General features: G+C 31.2%; 1 protein-coding gene across 1 annotated transcript in view; it reads left to right on the top strand.

Moving 5' to 3' along the window:
• The window catches only part of LOC106458893 (neural-cadherin-like), a 109,652-nt gene that overhangs the window by 61,644 nt on the left and 29,635 nt on the right, over positions 1-18,373 (top strand). The window contains exons 6-13 of the mRNA XM_022385251.1: positions 956-1,186; positions 4,787-5,046; positions 5,624-5,883; positions 6,171-6,304; positions 7,372-7,623; positions 9,426-9,635; positions 11,027-11,317; positions 11,941-12,188. Coding sequence (XP_022240959.1) covers positions 956-1,186; positions 4,787-5,046; positions 5,624-5,883; positions 6,171-6,304; positions 7,372-7,623; positions 9,426-9,635; positions 11,027-11,317; positions 11,941-12,188 — 1,886 coding nt within the window. The remainder of the gene's footprint in view (positions 1-955; positions 1,187-4,786; positions 5,047-5,623; positions 5,884-6,170; positions 6,305-7,371; positions 7,624-9,425; positions 9,636-11,026; positions 11,318-11,940; positions 12,189-18,373) is intronic.

Below are 18,373 nucleotides of genomic sequence, written 5' to 3'. Positions count from 1 at the left end.
AGTCTGGTATATATATAAGACGGCCACAATGTGACAGAACAACAGTGTAATGAGTAATTGAATGTATGCGGACAGAATATTGTTGGCTACGTGAGTCGTGAGTTAGCGCGTTTGTTATAGATTGACTGTTGAAATTAAGTGTATCGTAAAGTTGTATTCGGAAAGAATAAACCAGTTTTATTTAAGAAAGGACTTGTGTCGCTAAAGTTTAGTCGAAAAGAATTTACGGAAAAATTAACTAACGAACGGAGACGTAACAATATGATCAGTCATCATATTTGTTCATAAAATGTGGTAGCAGGAGACTTTTACAAACATTTACAACTGTACACGACAATAAAATCTAATATAACATATTTCTACTTACTATTAATTTTTTCTTTTTCCACTTGTCAAGTTTTGAGGTAGATAAAAACTCTCATTTGTTTGTGTGTGTTTATGTAGTTTTGTGCTTGGTAATATGTTATTATAATAGCATGTACAATGCTTGTTATTCTTCAGAATCCTGATTTTGAGCTTACTGGTGAATTTATATCATGTTGATTTTTATTCAGAGTAGAAGTAATATTATAAATTGTAACTTTATTTCTTGGTTTCCCTATTTTAAACTTTAAATGGAAACCGAGCAACCAAATAATTCTTTATCTCACGGACTGGAATACATTGTGAAGTTTGTAATACTTTGAATTATATTATTGTATTTGCTATTAAGTTTTAGGTGCTAAAATCTCGAAAATTCACAAGTAACTAGTCTTTTCACCTATTTGAAAGAAATCTGATTAGTAATTCCAAGTATCAGTTTTTTGAAAAGTCAAATAGAAGGTAATAAATGTTTCCAAGATTTTTCACAGGATTCTAAATAAACTCATTTCAACCTTGTAGTTTATATTCAAGAGAGACAGTGATGGTAATTTCTAACAGTGATTAGAATAGTGCTTATTTTTGATTATCCTAGGAATGACTGTGATGACAATGACAGCTACAGATTATGATGATCCTGAGGAAGCAAGTAATGCAAGACTCACATATTCAATTGAACAAAATCAAGTCAGTGCACATGGGGAGCTGATTTTCAGCATAGAGCCACAAAATGGTGTGATATCAACTGCTGTTTGCTGTTTAGACAGAGAGACTAATCCAGAGTATATTATCAAAGTGGTTGCTACAGATGGAGGAGGATTGAAAGGTAAAGATCTTCAGTAGGTAAACATGGAAGAAGATAATAATGTTTGAAGTACTAATTGACTGTTTCTGCCTACTTGCAAATGATGTATTGTTTGAGAAAATTATTGTAATGCTTTATAAACAATGTAGTATTTTCTGACATTTGTAACACTTTATACAAATTTATTCAGTGCAAGTATATTTTAAGGAACAAAAATTAAAGATTAATCTATTTCTATAGTAATTATCCTCAGCTCATTTAAATCTTTCTTCAAAGCAAATGTTTAATTCTTGAATAGTCTTTGCATTAAAAGTGAAGTTCTTGTCATTTCTTGACTGATGTTTACTTGTGTTTATAAGGGTGCATGGTAGTAAAAAATGTAAGACTATAAGAGGCAAATTCAATTAACATTTCTCAAAATTTTGAACCTTTAACTATTTGCACTGAGTAAAGTAATCAACAGCTTTACATAGTTGGAACTCCCTCATTAATCATATTGATAAAGTTACTTGTGGGAAGCATATAAACTCCAGGACCAGAATTTGCTTGCTAAGTGATTAAGAATAGGATATTATAGAGTTTGTTGGCAGTTTTGTTGCTGGTACCAAGGACCATTTTGTTTTTGCACTGCTTATAGGAATGAATAGTGTTGGAAATTGTAAATCAGAAGAGCTGTCTAAAAAACAATAAATAACTCATTCAGAGGTTTAAGGTTAGAAATTGATGTGTGGCTCTTTGGACAGTGCTTTATGAGACTAGGTGCAGGAGTTAAATACTTAGCAAGGACCATGACTTAAATGAAGAATTATCAGGGATATTCTTAGAGCAACAGATGGGCTGTAAACTTGTGAATTGGTTTTCTGGGTTAAGGTGAATTGTATGCAGTGATAGGCTCAATTAAGAAACTTAGCAGTAGAATATCTTGGAAAATTTTAACAAATTTAATTAACAGTAGTTTAACCTACTTGATGAGGTGGTTTGGGAATTTGGGAGCAAAGTAAGTTGTTAGGATGGATAGGCAAAGAAGAAATTGGATAAAGATTTAAAGTATAGCAAGTTAAAATATAGTTTTAAAGATAAGTCTGTTAGATTTAACATTAAACATAGTTGATTTAAGAATAAGTTTAATTGTTCTTATTCTAATGTTAGGAGTAATAAGAACAAAATGCATTAATTCATGATTCAATTTGAAATGGAAGATAATGTTATATTGGAAATTAGTGAAACTTGGTTAAATTTGAAGAACACTAATAGCAGGAATTATTTTGAAATTCCAAGTAGATAATGTATTTAATAGAAATAGACTTTTTGAAAAGAGAAGTGGAGTGGTTCTTTATATAAGGGATTGACTGCAACCTTTTGTACTGAAGACATAAATAATGGTAGTGAAGTTATTGAATATATATGAGATACAGTAAGGGGTTTCAATGGTGGGAAGCTATAAATTTGCACTTGTAATAAGCCACCTGATCTGATAGATGATGTCAATGAGAAATTGTATAATAAAATCAAGGTTATTACTAATAAGGATTAATTTTAGACATACTGATTGAAACTGTATGGAACTGAAGGGGATATGTTTTTTGAAGTGATTTGGAATGGTTCTTTACATGTATATCAAATGGTCAGGAAGCCAACAAGAGGAAATGCTATTTTAAATTTATTTTTAGCAACTGATTAATGTGTGGTTACAAGAGCTGAAGTAAAAAAAGAGTTATTGCTTAATTAAATTGGAGTTTTCACTACATAAGATAAAAAAATAGTTACTAATTTTCTGTAATCCCATTTTGAAACCATGAAACAAGATTTATCATTAGTGAATTAGGGTAGTGTGTTAAAAGATGAGGTGAGACAGACCTGGAACATTTTTTTATAATAAATTGTTTTTAATTGAGGACAGATATCTTCCTAACAGTAAAAAAAAAAGTGACAACAGGGAAGATCAAATTTTATTGCCTAACTATGGATATAAAGGAGAAAATCATGAGTGAATACTTTAAGTTGAAGAAGCTTAAATGGACAGGTATGATAGAATACTTATAGAACTATAGGAAATCTAGAGATTGATTAAAAAATAAATAAGGATGTCAAAAATGGCTTGTGACAAACAGGTAGCTGATCACATTAAAAGTAATTAAACAGCAAGGATTATTTCAAAGTATCTTAGAGGTAAGAAAGTTGGTAAAATGGGGATTGAGCTCTTAAAAGATGCCTGATGGCTAGGTTTTTGTAGAGGACTATGAAAGAACTGAGCTTTTAAATTATCCTTTTTTTTTCATCTGTTTTTACAAAAGAGGATAGGATGTTATCAATATTCCAGCTTCTAAGCATTCTTGTGAAATATTGGAATTAATCTAAATTGTGTAGGTATTACTACCATGATCATAATTGAAAAGATTGCAAGACTTAAATAGAATACTAGGAACAGTTTTGCTGAAGAGTTTTATAGGAGGTCAAAAACCCCATATACGAGCCTCCCTCTTTCATTCATAGTAGGTTAATGGATAGCCAACAGGAGCCTGAGGATTGTAGAATTGATAATGTTGCTAATGTTACTCTTTTTTTTGTTGCTAAAGAAGGGGATAAGAGTTGTCCTAGAAATTATATGCCAGTTAGTCATATTTCTGTAGTGGTAAAAATTCAAGAGAGTCTTTATTAGACTCTACTATTACAGAAGCTTTAAAAGATAATTTAACGAAATATGATATAATATAAGAGAGCCAGCAGAATACTTTAACCCTAAATATTGTCTTGCTTCTTTATGAGTATGTTAATTGTTATCTGGATGATGGAAAGAGTGTGAATTTAGTATAGTAGTTAAGAAAATCACATTATTAGTGGTTGGGAAAATAATGTTTAGTTGAATTATATGGTGGTTGAATTGAAGAAAACAGAAGGTTGTTATTATTAGAATCCAGTCAAACTAAACTTTTTTTTATTAGTGATGTGCCTCAGAGGTTAGTGCTTAGTCCTTCACTTTTTCTTAGTTACATTAATAATATTGATATGGGCATAATTAGTATATTAATACAGTTTGTTGATGAAAGTTTGCTGGGTACTTATAATTGTATTGAGGATATTGAAGCACTGCAAAATGATTTGGATCAAATGGTAAGTTTGAAAAATAATTTGCAATAGCCTTTAATTGTAATAAATTTAAGGTAATGCATTTGGGTTCTCATAAATTGAATCACATTTTTAATATTTTCACAGGAACCCACTGGATAATGTGGTAGATAAGTCACTTAAGCCATCAAAGCAGTGTTCTGTTGCTATTAGTAAAGCTAATGGCTCCTGATCATCTATAATGTTATTTTATGACTGCATATCAATGAAACATTCCAGACTATTGATAAATATTCTTATGTATGTACATAAGCACTTTTATTGGTACTAATAATTAGTAGAAAATAAGATTTTGTCTTCCGTTTGGTTCTATAATTTGGGCTATTGAAGTCATTTAAGAAGGTTGGCAAAATTATTGTTGTTACAGATAAAATATGTGTTTGAGGCAGAGAAATTTCCCTTAATAAATCTTAATAATTAGGTAAAGCTAAGGTGATAATAGTTCTATCTTTCATAGATCCTTGCTAAATTTTATTTTTCTATTCATTTATTCAGGTACTGGCACGGCTACTATTAAGATAAAGGACATTAATGACATGCCCCCAGAGTTCACTAAGAAAATTTGGTTTGTTCATGTTGATGAAACAGAAGGTGATAACATTCCTGAGACACCAATTTTGGTAGTTTCCATCAATGATAAAGACTTGTTAGAAACTAATCAGTTCAGTTACAAAGTGATTGACAATGCTTTTGGTGCAGATAGATTCACAATGGTAACCAATTCTGATGGCACTGGTTCACTCAGAGTAGCAAAGGTAAGAAACATTTAATGAACTGAAGTGTCATACTGAATATAATCTGATAATGCTTATGTATAGGATTTAACAAATAGACTGAGCATAATAAATTTGATATTGTTGAAATAACGTACTTACTTTAGCTTAATACATGGTTGTTTAATTACTAAGGTAAGGGCAAATTTAAACTGAGTTTTTAATCAGTTGACATTTGGCTTTTTGAAATAACATTTCAAAGATATTACAATGAAATTACTTCAAAAAGCAGAAGCTCAAAAGAATTAAAAATAATGGCTCCTTGAGCAGGTATATAGTCTCTTTACTATCTATGGTGAAACATATATATTTAATACTGGATGAGTCAGTCCCTTGAAAAACACTTCTGTCACAGTCTAAATGTTAGGCTGTCACATCTTAATTGTTTAGTTGGTGTGTTTTTAAATCTTTTCATTTTAATAAGGTTGTGCCAGCTTTCTACATTAATTCTGTTGTCTAATATACTGTTTTAAAAATAGGTACTTTTTTTTTATAATTATATCTTATAGTATAATATATCGCAAAACTGTATAAAATAACTTCCTTTGATATCTCTTAGTCTTTGGACTATGAAGACATGCAGCAGAGGTTTGGTTTCAACATAACCATCCAAGTGAGTGACCATGGGAAAGGGTCCTCTGAACCCCATCACATAGATTATGCCAAGGTTCAAGTAAAACTTAAGGACATCAATGACAACAAGCCAAAGTTTGAACATTCCAATATTGAAGTTTCAGTATCAGAGGATGCTGAAATTGGTTACAAGTTAGCATTCTTTACTGCTACTGATGCTGACCAAGGAGGGCAGTCTCACGTGAGGTTAGGTTTTGAGTGTCGTAATTATGTTACTATTTGCAAAAGGTGCTTAGAAACAAAATATTAGAGCTTAATCTACTAGTAATTCATTATTAAGAAAAATTACTTAAAGACAAGTATGTTTGATATAGTTTTCTGTGGGTTTTGAATCGTTATTTGCTCTGATATATAATCATATAGGTGATTCATTTGGTATGTTACATTAAAAGAAATGAGGCATTTTAATATTGTTATATCTAAGCAACTGTTACAGTTTTTATCATCTTGATTGTCTTTTTATTCCTCCAAAGCTATACCATTGATAGGTCATCTGATAAGAGGAGACAATTTAAAATAGACAAAGATGGTATGGTCTGCATTCAGAGAAAACTTGACAGAGAAGATGCACCAAGACATCAAGTGAAGATACTAGCTGTTGATGATGGTCAGGAAATTTTTTTTATTATAAATATGTAAAATATCTCCCATCTTTCACTTGTAATTTCAACAAAAATTTATTATTCATTGAGATTGTGTTGCACCTGCAGCCCAAAATATACAGGAAAAATACTCATGCATCTAAGACTGATCAAGGAAGCGAAGTTATTTATCCACAATGTTTTATTGCCTTTGTTTTGCAAAATTGTGGTTTACAAATTTAGAATCCATTTATTAAGACTGTGTACAAAAATTGGTGTTTGCTCTGCTGTTTTTTTTTGTCAGTGAATATAATTTTTATATAATGTGATAACTGTTAATAAGTTTCAGAGAATATAGGTACTAATCAAACAAAGTTTATGCTGTCATATTACTGAATAGAAACATGCTTGCAACAAAGTGCCATAAATCTTTTACTAAAATTAATATGTGAACTTTCTTCATATTGTGACGACAGCGGGGGTCACGTGACTCTAGTAACACGTCATACTCTCGAAGGTTCGTGAATCCTCGAGTGTTTACTAGATTTGCGGTATTCTTGTATATATAAGACCGCCAACAAGTGACGGCAACAATGTAATTGAATTGCAGACAGAGATAGATACAGACAGTTGGGTCGAGCACGTGAGTCATTCATTGTAAATTATAGCGTGACTGTATAGCATAAGTGTATTGCAAAGTTGTATTGAGAAAGAATAAACTAGTTTTATTTAAGAAAGGACTTGTATCGCTAAAGTTTCCTCGGAAAGAATTTTTACGGAAAATTAACAAACTAAAGACCAGAGATGTAACAATATAATAAATCTATTGGAACAGTACTTTTAAATATTACAAGGAATAACCATATGGATCAAGAAATATTTTAGAAAGTTTGAATGTTAAAACTGTTACAATAAACACTAATATTTTTTTTTCATCTTACAAGAGAATTTTATGTTTTATAGCACAATGCTTAGCTCAATAAAAAGTTTTTGTTTTGTAATACAAGTAGCCTTCATTTTTTTATCAATAATAATTTTATTATTGTTTGACTCACTAATAGTTATTTAATATCAAAAATATTCATTTTTTAAGGTAACCCCCCTTTAACAGCCACTGCTACTCTTGGTATTGTGGTCAGTGACATCAATGATAATGCTCCTCGTTTTCTCAAGGACTATCATCCAATTATAATGGAAAATGCCAGACCTCCTCAAAACGTGGAGGAAATCCAAGCAACTGATGACGATAATCATTCTAAGAGAAATGTTCCACCTTTTACTTTTTATATGGATCCTGAAGCCCCAGAAATTATTCAAGACTTTTTTAGGGTTGAGCATCAGCATGGTTAGCATTCATACTATGTCTTTTTTATTATATTTAATGTTATGCTAACTACAACAAGAAAAGGTGGGCTACCTTAAAACTTAATAAAATAGTATCAGGAAATGTCAATTTCATGTTGTCTCAAACCTGAAAACACAAGGTATTGAAAATTAATAGGGAATCGGGATATTTGTAGTATGCAAATATTTTGTCCGTAATACAAGTAACATACTCAAAAAGAAGTAAGACAACATTTCTCTTAGAGTATTAATATATGTTAGGCAAGTTATTCAAGGCTAGATCAGAGAAAGCAGAAGGTTGTTATTAGTGGAGTTGAAGACTTCACATACCTAAAATAACTGATTTTGAAAACACTTCAGTAGTAAAACAAAAAAGTAGAAAACACATGGCATGCCTGCATATCACAGTAGCTAAAGGTTTATCTGAGGGGATCAGTAAAACAACTTAAAGATTTTGTGGATTGTTTAATGAACTGCTTTGAGTAACCATTAGCTTGCCAGCTCTTGTAGATGATATAGATTTAATTTCTTCAACATTTGACATCACAGATTTTCTCTGCTCTCATTTAAAATTTTTTAATAATTCCATGGTTTCCCAAGTGTGGATGGTTTTCTTGGGATTACACATGCTACAACACTTAAAATGTAGAAAAATTAAAGAAGCTGTCAGGATAAACATCAATAAATGAAAAGTAAACCAAGGCCTAGAAAGTTGCAATATCTGGAACTACATTCTACAAAAGCTTAACAAAAACAGGATTCATCAACTTTTTCAATAACAAATCAAATTCTTAACAGTTTTATAGCTTTCTGTGAAGGTCTTACAATCTTTACCCTTTTCACAATATAAAGACCTGATAGAGGAATTAGCAGGGTGTCCAGAATTTTATCTTAAAATGAAAAAAAAATTGCAATTCTGGAAAATTCTATTGAATCTTAAGAATGAACACTGTCCTAAGTAGAGTTATTTATAGGTCACAATAATCAGTGATTGCCTCATAAGCTTCTAAAACTTTTGTGTATTACTGTTAACACACACAAAAAGTTAGTGATACACACAAATAGGTATTCAAAATGTATTGTATATTTTAAAAAACAAAACATCAAATTAAAACAAAATTCGATAATTTCAGCTTTTTACGTTTTTAGTGTCAACTATTCATCAGACTTCATAAAATTTGATAGTTAAGTTCAATTTGATGTTTTTTTAAATATGGTACATTTTGATACCTTAATGTTCAAATTTTGCATGGATTCTAATATGATACTGCAAAGATACATTGAAATAGATTATTGTTACTACTGCTAATCACTGATTTTGTTTTTTACATTTCTGTGTGATACTTAACATTCTATTTAACATTGAAACAATTGTGTCTGATCTGTTTTGGTTTTTTTTTTGTTTGAGTTTGACTTATCTATACTCTGCATATAAATTCTTGGAACTTCCTGCTGTAATAACTTAATGTTTAATCTTTTGGTTCAGTTTTTCTGAGAGTACCTCACATGAAGTATCAAATGGATAATGGGAAATTAGACTGATGTATTATAATCATATGTTTACTTTAAGGGTTTTCAATCCAGATCCTTTTCTCTTGTAATAAGTCTGTCACTTTTAAAATAAGTAGAAGCTATAATTTATTTCCTAATATCTTTAAAACACTTTGCTGGTTGTGTTTGACAAGTGCTATAGTAACAAAAAAAAATGCACTATCATATATACCACAGTTAATGTGTGAAATGAAAATGTTTTAAAACATTAACATTTAACCATAATGTGTGATACATTGATAATCATTTCAGAGGGAGGCAATGGTGACAGTATGGCAATAGTCACTGCACTTGTGGAATTTGATCGAGAAAAGAAAAAGGAATATCATGTACCCATTGTTATCAAGGATAGTGGGTTTCCACCAAAAACAGGAACTAGCACATTGACTGTAATTATTGGAGATGAGAATGACAATTTAATGTTTCCTGGTCATAAGGATGTTTTGGTGTATAGCATCAAAGGTTTGTTTTGTGTAAGGTAATTGTAAGTTAAGATTTTCATTATTATTTTGTTAAAATCCACAATATTGACTAAGGCATGTTTTAAACCTATTTTTCCATAATGTGTGCTTATTTTTGAATGTTATTGCATAAATTTATAAAATTCATATTTAATAGGTGAAACTTGCATTATTGAGTTAAGAGTGATTTATTTTTGCTTAAAGTAGTTTTGTCAAGTTATTGATCATCGGTTTTGTTTTAAGTGGTTTTTATTTGTGGGTACAGTATTTTTCAATAATATAGACATATTTCAGTGCAAGAAACCCAATAACTTGAGTGCTTTTGAAGAGTAGACCTTCCTCTATTGTTGGTGAATTGTGCAGGAAAAGTAGGTGTGTTTACTGTTCAGGGCCATATCCAACTCTGTGTGTCAACCATAGCATTCTGGGGAGGTTAGGGCTGACTAGACTGTCAAAGGGTTCCAGTGGTAGTGCTCTTGTTAGGGGGGATCTTTGAAGTATTTCAAGCTTATTGAAGATTGAAAGGACAGTACTTGCAACTCTTTATTTCAAGTCTAGAAATGAAAATCCAAACAATAGTTATTAATAAAGAGAATTGGATATAACTTGGGTAGTTTGTGTTGCACATTGCTATAATGCTGCTCATATACCTTGGATGTATTCTTTGGAAATACTGATGAAAAGAAAGAAAAGTTTCAGCTTTCAACTAAAACATTCCCTTTCTAAAGTGGTAAACAGACATTATTTTTCTAAACTTTGTTTTGGAAATAAAGTGTTTTGTTTAAGATAATAATCTAATGTAAAGAAACAGGAAAAAGAAAAGTACTATTTATTACAGAAAAATGAATATTTCTTTTTATGGCTATTACAATTTACAGTATGTACATGCTCTCTCAGTATCCCAGTTTCATTTGTTTAATTAAAACTGTCTTTTTCTAGGAAGAATATGTTACATCTGTCGTGAAAATTTAGGCATTTAGTTAAAAATATTATCATAATTTATGTAACAGTTGTTACACAAAGCAAGTGATCACCCATTACTTACTTTCAACAGCTGCAATTTGATAAATAAGTCGTACAATTTCTACAGTAACTTACAACCATTTTATGTGTCTGCAGGTTACAAATGTTTAACAAATGCTCCTTTAAATTTACTAGTGTACAGTGTTGAAATTGTGCATAAACAAAGCTGTTATGCATTTTGCTTCTGTTTGCCAGATGTCACTCTGTTTATTGAAAACAAATTCATTCATGTAATCACTCATCTGGGCAACTGGGAAGGAATCCAACATCAGAAAGCACCTCAGATTATCAGGTTTCTTTTATATAACATAGGTGTTTTGAAATTATCATAAATATTAGTAATGAGGATAAATTTATAATAAACATCAGGTGCAATCCCTCCAACATCTGTGGGAAGGGTACATGTTGAAGACCTAGATGACTGGGACCTTCCTGACAAGGTGTTTGCTTGGGAAAACAATGTTCCCCACCCAAACTTTGAGCTTGACCAACATTCAGGTGTCATAACAATGAAGAATATCACATCAGGGACTAGTGCCTTCTTGAGCTTCAGTGTGTTTGACCACAAGCATGGAAAAGAAGTGAAAGCCACTGTTAATGTCACAGTGCAAGAAATACCGGAAGAAGCAATTTACAATTCTGGTTCCATTAGAATTCATGGTAAATCCATAGAATGGTGATATCAGAATTCATATTATTTTGTCAGAGTTTAATTATGGGTGTGTCTGTTTATAAATTTGTGATTAACATCATTGAAAAAAGTTTTATTATTGAAATTTTTAAATCTATTGGAGTTTGTGCATGTATTGGCCATTTGCAAATATTTTCCTATTAATCAGATATAATCTAGGTGAAAACTAATGCAAGATCATAGTTATATAAGGCTAGATAGACAGATGTTAATATTTATTTTACTCTGTCAAATTTATTTTACAAAAATACAGTTAAAGTAAATAGCATTCTTGCTGTGGTCCCTGTGAAGGCCATTTGAACAAAAAGATCACTACTTATTTCTCTTTCCTTTACAATTATTTTAATTATTCCTTTGTAGTATTAAGTTTTTATTGCACTGTAACTTCATGTGATTAGTATTTTATATACCTTTACGATTGAATTGTTTATCAATTATTTTAGTTTACCTGCTCTAATATGATAACTACATAAATATATTTTTTATATATTTTAGAGCCCTATAAGTGTTCAAAGGAATATTTAAGTAAATAAAATTGTCAGTGAATGTTTTATAATACATTTAATCTTAATAAATATTCCTCTTGCTCCAGGTACTTCGGCTGAAGATTTTGTTAGAATTTTAAGTTGGAAAAACTACTCCGTTGTGCAAAGTAAATACGATAAATTTCGAGAGGTGATAGCTGAGCTTTTAGGAATCAATAGAGGAAATGTAAATATATTCACTGTGTATCCCAAACAAGAAAAGCCTCCAATTACTGATGTCAGATTTGCTGCTTATGATTCTTCATATTTTAAGGCTAGCATGTTAGATGGAACTGTTTCTCTGAATCGAGAGCTGGTGAGTTTCATGATTGTTTTTGTTGTATAATAGTAAGTAAAGCCTTTAACAGCTTTATTTACTTTTGACACCTTACATTAAAAAAACTAATTATTTAGAAGGCATAATAATCCATCCAACTTGTGACAGTATTTTATAATACTAGTGCAGACATTCTTGTATTTTACAATATATTGCACTTTTTAATATATATATATATATATCACAGATCTTCATACAAAACTTAATTTGAACTATAAAAGTAATGTGTGAGATTTAAACTAGATTTTTATCTGTATGAACAAGTTAGGCTATATATAAAGTGTTACTTGGTTCTTAGAGTGTTTTTATTTTATTTTTTCCTTATTCAACTACTAAAACTTAGTGTTACAGTATTAAGCTGAAAAACTTAACTTGGTGTATAAAAAATTAAATAGTCAGCATTTAATAGCTGCTTAGCTAACCTTATCTATGTAAAATATGTGAATATTATACTTGCAACCATTTCATAACTTAAGAAACAAAAATATCTTTACTTATGTATATATATATATTGGTAAATTTTTCAAAATGGTGTTCAGGTGTTCTGCACTTATTTTGGTTTGAACTATAGGCTATAACATCTCAGCCATTCCATCCTCTAAACTAAACTAAAACTATTAGACAAATAAATTTTAAAAAAATTCGTAAAGCCAACCCTTATTATTCATATAGTTATCAAACTGTCTCTAAAATGCACTTAAATTCACTGCCTCGACAACATCCAAAGGCAACCCATTCCAGAGGCCAACCTCCCTGATAGAAAAATAAAACTGTCTTAGCTTAAAATGACTCCTATCTTGCCAAAACATATATTTAAGTCCCCTAGTCTTACTCTTCTCACTGTTAAGTATGAAAAAAGATGATGCATTAACACTATCAATTCCCTTTACAATCTTGAAAACCTCAATCAGATCCCCTTTCAAGAGAAAACAATTTCTCAGATCTTAACTTTTCATCATATGACAACCCCTCCATCCCAGGCACCATTCTAGTAGCCCTCCTCTGAACTCCTTCCAACAATTCAATGTCCTTCCTAAGATAAGAAACCCAAGGCTGAATGAACACAATACTCCAAATGTGGTCTAACCAGGGACCTATACAATGAAATTATTATAACCTAAATAGACTTGTCTTCAATATTTCTGTAGACACAACCTAAAACCCTATTTACCCTACCACTAGTGACAGCACAATGCTTGGATGGCTTAAGAGACTGATCAACCATTACACCAAGATCCCTATCTTTCATGACACTGTTAAGGTTATTCTCATCCAAATTATATTTACAATTCAAATTATGATAACCCACATGCATTATCTTACATTTATAACAATTAAAACCCATGTGCCATTTATTTGCCCAACTTACTAAATGATCTAAATCCTTTTGTAAAGCAGCAGCATCCTCTTCACAGTTTGCAACACCCAAGACCTTATTATCATCAGCAAATTTAAGTATAACCCTAGGAACTCCTTAATCCTGATTGAATGTCTGTTTTGAACCATTCATGCATTCCTACGTAGTTGCTTTGGGTGGCCACTCTTTGAATTATGTTTTGGAAGTGGTTAGAACTAGGTGATTTACATGAATGGACATGAATCTTGTTAATTCCAGTAATTGTAATACCCATTTGTTAAATCAAGATCATAGTAAGGATTAATTGAAGAATTGTGAAGCTGAGAAATGAAATATATCCAAAGTGCAGCAAGATCTTGTTCATTGTAGTTTCAAACTTCAGATAACACTGGGTAACAACAAGAACAAAATTTTCTCTGCTACTAGAAAACATTTAACTGTTTCTGAGTAATCTGACGATGCTGATTCTAAAGATCATGTTGAGAATTACTGATCATTTATAGTTTTCGAGTTATAAGTGATTTATTCAAAATATTCTTATATATCATGAAAATAACTTTTTTTTCTTTAATAACTATTTATTCATTGAAAATTGCATTTAAGAATTTTCAAAAACAATACATCATAGCAATACCAGTTTAAAAAAATCAATAAGTATCATAAGATATAAACTGAAAATACATTCAGGCTATGTTCAAAACTTTCATCATGGTATTAGTTTTTGTTTTTTGTTACAAAATATCTGCTTGACTTGTTGCACCTTTTATGTATGTTCTCAGTTTCAGGCTGTAAAACCGACAGTAATCTCCTAACATAGCAGAATTCCATTGTCCTTGATATTGCTGTTTCATTGTAGAAATATCTTGGTGGAAGTGCATACCATGCTAATCATTCACTACACCTATATCATTTGGAAAGAAGTCTAAATGGGAGTGTAAGAAGTGCATCTTTAGTGACAAGTTTCCTTCATGTTCACAGCATGAACAACAGGAATCAGTGGCTTAGTGTTCGCATTGTACAAAAGTACAGGTTTCAGGCTAACTTTAGATGAGTTGATAAAAAGCCTCCATTCCTGAGAATGATGTTCAGTACCTAATTCTTTCATTAGTGCATCAACATCTGTACAAAAACACAAAGTATCTTCCATGCTGTAGTGAGAAGCAAGACTTTGATGGCAACTTCAGTAAATTGAAATTCTTGTTCCTGGAGCTAATATATTCCATTGCTGTAAACGAGAACCAAGAAGTTCCCCATGCTGCTTTGATAGAGGCAATTCATGAATCAGATCATTTAGCTCTTTTGCTGTGACCAGATGAGGTAGTTTATGTTGAGGTGCCACAGGAATAGATTATTAATGAAGAGGATGGAAGTGATTCCTTGCCTTCTTCACTGGATAACCCTCTGTTTCTCAATTTGCTGGTGTATGTGTCACTGGAAGACCATCCTATGAGGTACTGGTTTCATTGCAGATGGACTATCTTGATATTTAATTTATTCTTTAGTTGTGCCTGAATATCCAGATACATTAGTCATGTAAAAATAACAGTCAGTTAGATTATCTTTGGGCTCATGTCACATCATGGGAACTGTAACTGGCATACTTGCTCTCTTTTTATTCAGCCACTGTCCAAACTGTAAAACACAAATGTAGAGCCCAATGTTTTTCTTGGTCCCCAATTTTACACCTAAAATAACTTTACCTTGTGTGTGTGTGATGTTTTTCCTTCATGAAACTGTAATATATTTTCCACAGTTGTAGTAAAAATTGTTTGGATAATTTTTGCACTTTCAGACTTTATTTGAACTGGAGGCAGCCAGCATTTCAAATTATTTTCTAAAAAATAAAATAATTTATGTTTACAGAACTAGAGTTTAAAATATTTTAAGAAACAAAGTTTTGCAAAATCTGATTATATGATGGGTATGATGTGAGGAAAAAAACTGGACTTTGACTGTGCATGGAATGAGGGGAAGTGACCAACTGAGTGATTGAGAAGCAACTCAGAGAGAAGCATCTGACTCTGCCCCTTTTATGCTCAGTTGTGGGACTTCTCGAATATTCTAGCAAACTGAGCATGTAAGGGTTTTATGATTTCCAGGCAGAGCAGGTGAGGATGGGAATGAAGCAAAAGTGGTGCAATTTGCTACAGTTATATGGAGAACAAATAGCATATATGGACAATATATTTGGAACTTTACATCAATACAATCCAATCAGTGTTTGAAGTTATCAAAAATGTATGCCTTTTATCTATTAAACTGTCCAAGTAAACTTAATTTCATAGCATAAACCTATTGTACTGAGTTGATTGCATGGTCTTTCATATAATGCTGATAAAGTATTGAGATATTACAATAACTCAAAATCTAGAGGAGGTGAACAAATTTGACTACATTTTTGAAATCAGCACCATCTAATGACCCTGAATCACCTGAGTTATCTCCAGTAGCAAATTCTTTGGTGTCCAGTGTAATCTAGAACAACCATAATAATATTAGTTACTTTTGTGATGCTGCATATTGTCAATAAACTGTTTTTGACTTTGTTGTACCAGTTGTGGTATTCGTTTTCCAGGAACATATGTTTTTGCAATACATAATATTTAGCTGTTAGACATTAGTAAAACTGCATACTACAATTGTATAATGACTGAAATAATCATGGATTTCAGCCTTCCATAGTTTGTATAAAATGCACTTTTGTTCATATATATTCATATAATTTTTTAAACTTTTTATATTGGTGATCTACCTGTAGTATGTTGTTAACCAAATGTCAAAAGGCTCTAAACATACTGGTATGACTTTGGCCTTGAGTTTGTCCATCCCTCTGAGGAGGGATGAGTCCATCTCAAGGGGCGACACAAACATTTATGAAAATTGGTATGAGCTTGTTTTTTTCTCCTCTGTAAATGCTATGTGATATAAATGATTACATATACAGCATTAGATTCTTGTATAAAACATTTTAGATTTTCCTCTGAAATTGAGTAGTTAATCAGAATTATTCTTGTGCTTGTCCTATGTGGATGTTTTAAAGAATGATTCCTCTCATTCTCAGCAGCCAGTACAGTCTCTCTACAGAGCAAAGAAGCTAGCCAATCTGGTATATAGACACTATGTACAATAATTATGAATAAATATTTTGTTCATTTCTTCACCTGTGTTTGTTTGTTTCTTTTCTTTGTTGTCGAAAATCAATTTATTTTCTGCATAATATTTCCCGAACTTGCATTTTGCAGATAATTTTAACTTAACTGCTGGATATCAGTGAACTGAATAATACACCATTGATCAAACATGGGTGCTGCCAGTTTTTTGGAACTGTTAACTGATATTTCATTTCAGTTTTATTGTACATTACCAAACTTTGCTGTAGTTTGTTGACATTTCTTTTGTAACACTACTTTTCAAATGGTATTGCAAATTTTATTGAATTAGCATTAGGAGTTTAGATGGTTTTTCTGTATCTTTTATGTCACCTCATTTGCTTTTTTTTTTCCAGCAAAGCAATGCATTTTCTATCATTATATTGCTGAAAGTAAATACCATGGACAATTAAATGTCATTCATTTGGTACTGAGTGACAACTATCTATAATTTGATGATGAGAAATCCACTATGAGTCTAATAAAGTCTGGAGATGGCTTGAATTGATAATGAATAAAAGTTTATTAAAGTTTAACGTAATATCACTTGTATGTCATTTTGGCAAAGGTTTACATTTATTACCTGTTAAACGTATAACAAAATTTTATTCATTAACCATTCAAGCTGTCTCCAGACTTTATTATTATTTATCTGTGATGTTGGAATAACTGAATTTTTCAAATATACCATATATTCTGAAAATATCTCTCACTCATGAAACAAAAATATCATTATACACTCACCACCATGTTTCATTGTTTTGTTTTAGCCAACTTGCCTAGTTTTCAAAAAGATCACTCTATATTTTGTCTATCAATCATTTTGTCTCATTCATTTCTTATGATACTTTGCAAAGTTTAAATGTTTGATCATATTCATCCATGAAATATTAAGCTTTCAGGCTGTAGACTTTTATCTCTTTCAAGTGGCTTCAAACAGTTCTGGGATTCACTTGTTTCCAGCTTTCTGCATATCCTTTATCTATAATAATAAAAGGGCATGTCTGTGTGTGTGTGTGTATGACCACCATAGCTCCAAGAGGAAAGAACCTAGAAACCTGAAATTTTGCACTCATACTAACTGGACTCTGCATGTTATTACTTATCTTAACCACGTGCATGCACGCATGTGCATCTTTTAAATAAGGCAAGTTAGCAAAAAAACACATAGAAAAGAAGTGGTTCCTTATACTACAAGTAGAAATCACAGACAGACAAGTAGACATGCTCTTTTATTATAGAAGTATAGCCCATCAAAAATGACGAGGCAAATACAACCACCCCACGTATAGCTCATCAAAAATGACAAGGCAAGTACTACAACCACATATATCAGTTAGATTAACAACTTCTAATATATATATATATATTGAAAAGCCAGTGCATTTTGGTAACAATGAATTTCAATAATGGACATTATGTCATGTTGCTTAGCAACAAAAGTATAACCTAATGTTGTTGTTAGTCTGTGTACTGAAAATATAAAATAAAGTGTATGAACAACAGAATTTGTACTTTCTTGGCTTCACTTGGGTAATTATATGTTGATTTCTTAATTTAGAGTCTCCATTGATTAAAGAGATTTGTTTTTTATTAAAGTCGTTGGTGATATAACAGAAAATACCTTAATTCAGAAAAAATTAAGTTTAATATTGGAT

This window comes from Limulus polyphemus, unplaced genomic scaffold (assembly GCF_000517525.1).
Source record: "Limulus polyphemus unplaced genomic scaffold, Limulus_polyphemus-2.1.2 Scaffold529, whole genome shotgun sequence".
Classification (NCBI taxonomy): domain Eukaryota; kingdom Metazoa; phylum Arthropoda; class Merostomata; order Xiphosura; family Limulidae; genus Limulus; species Limulus polyphemus.
Note: the sequence above shows the minus strand (reverse complement) of the source record. Positions and strands in the feature narration are given on the sequence as shown.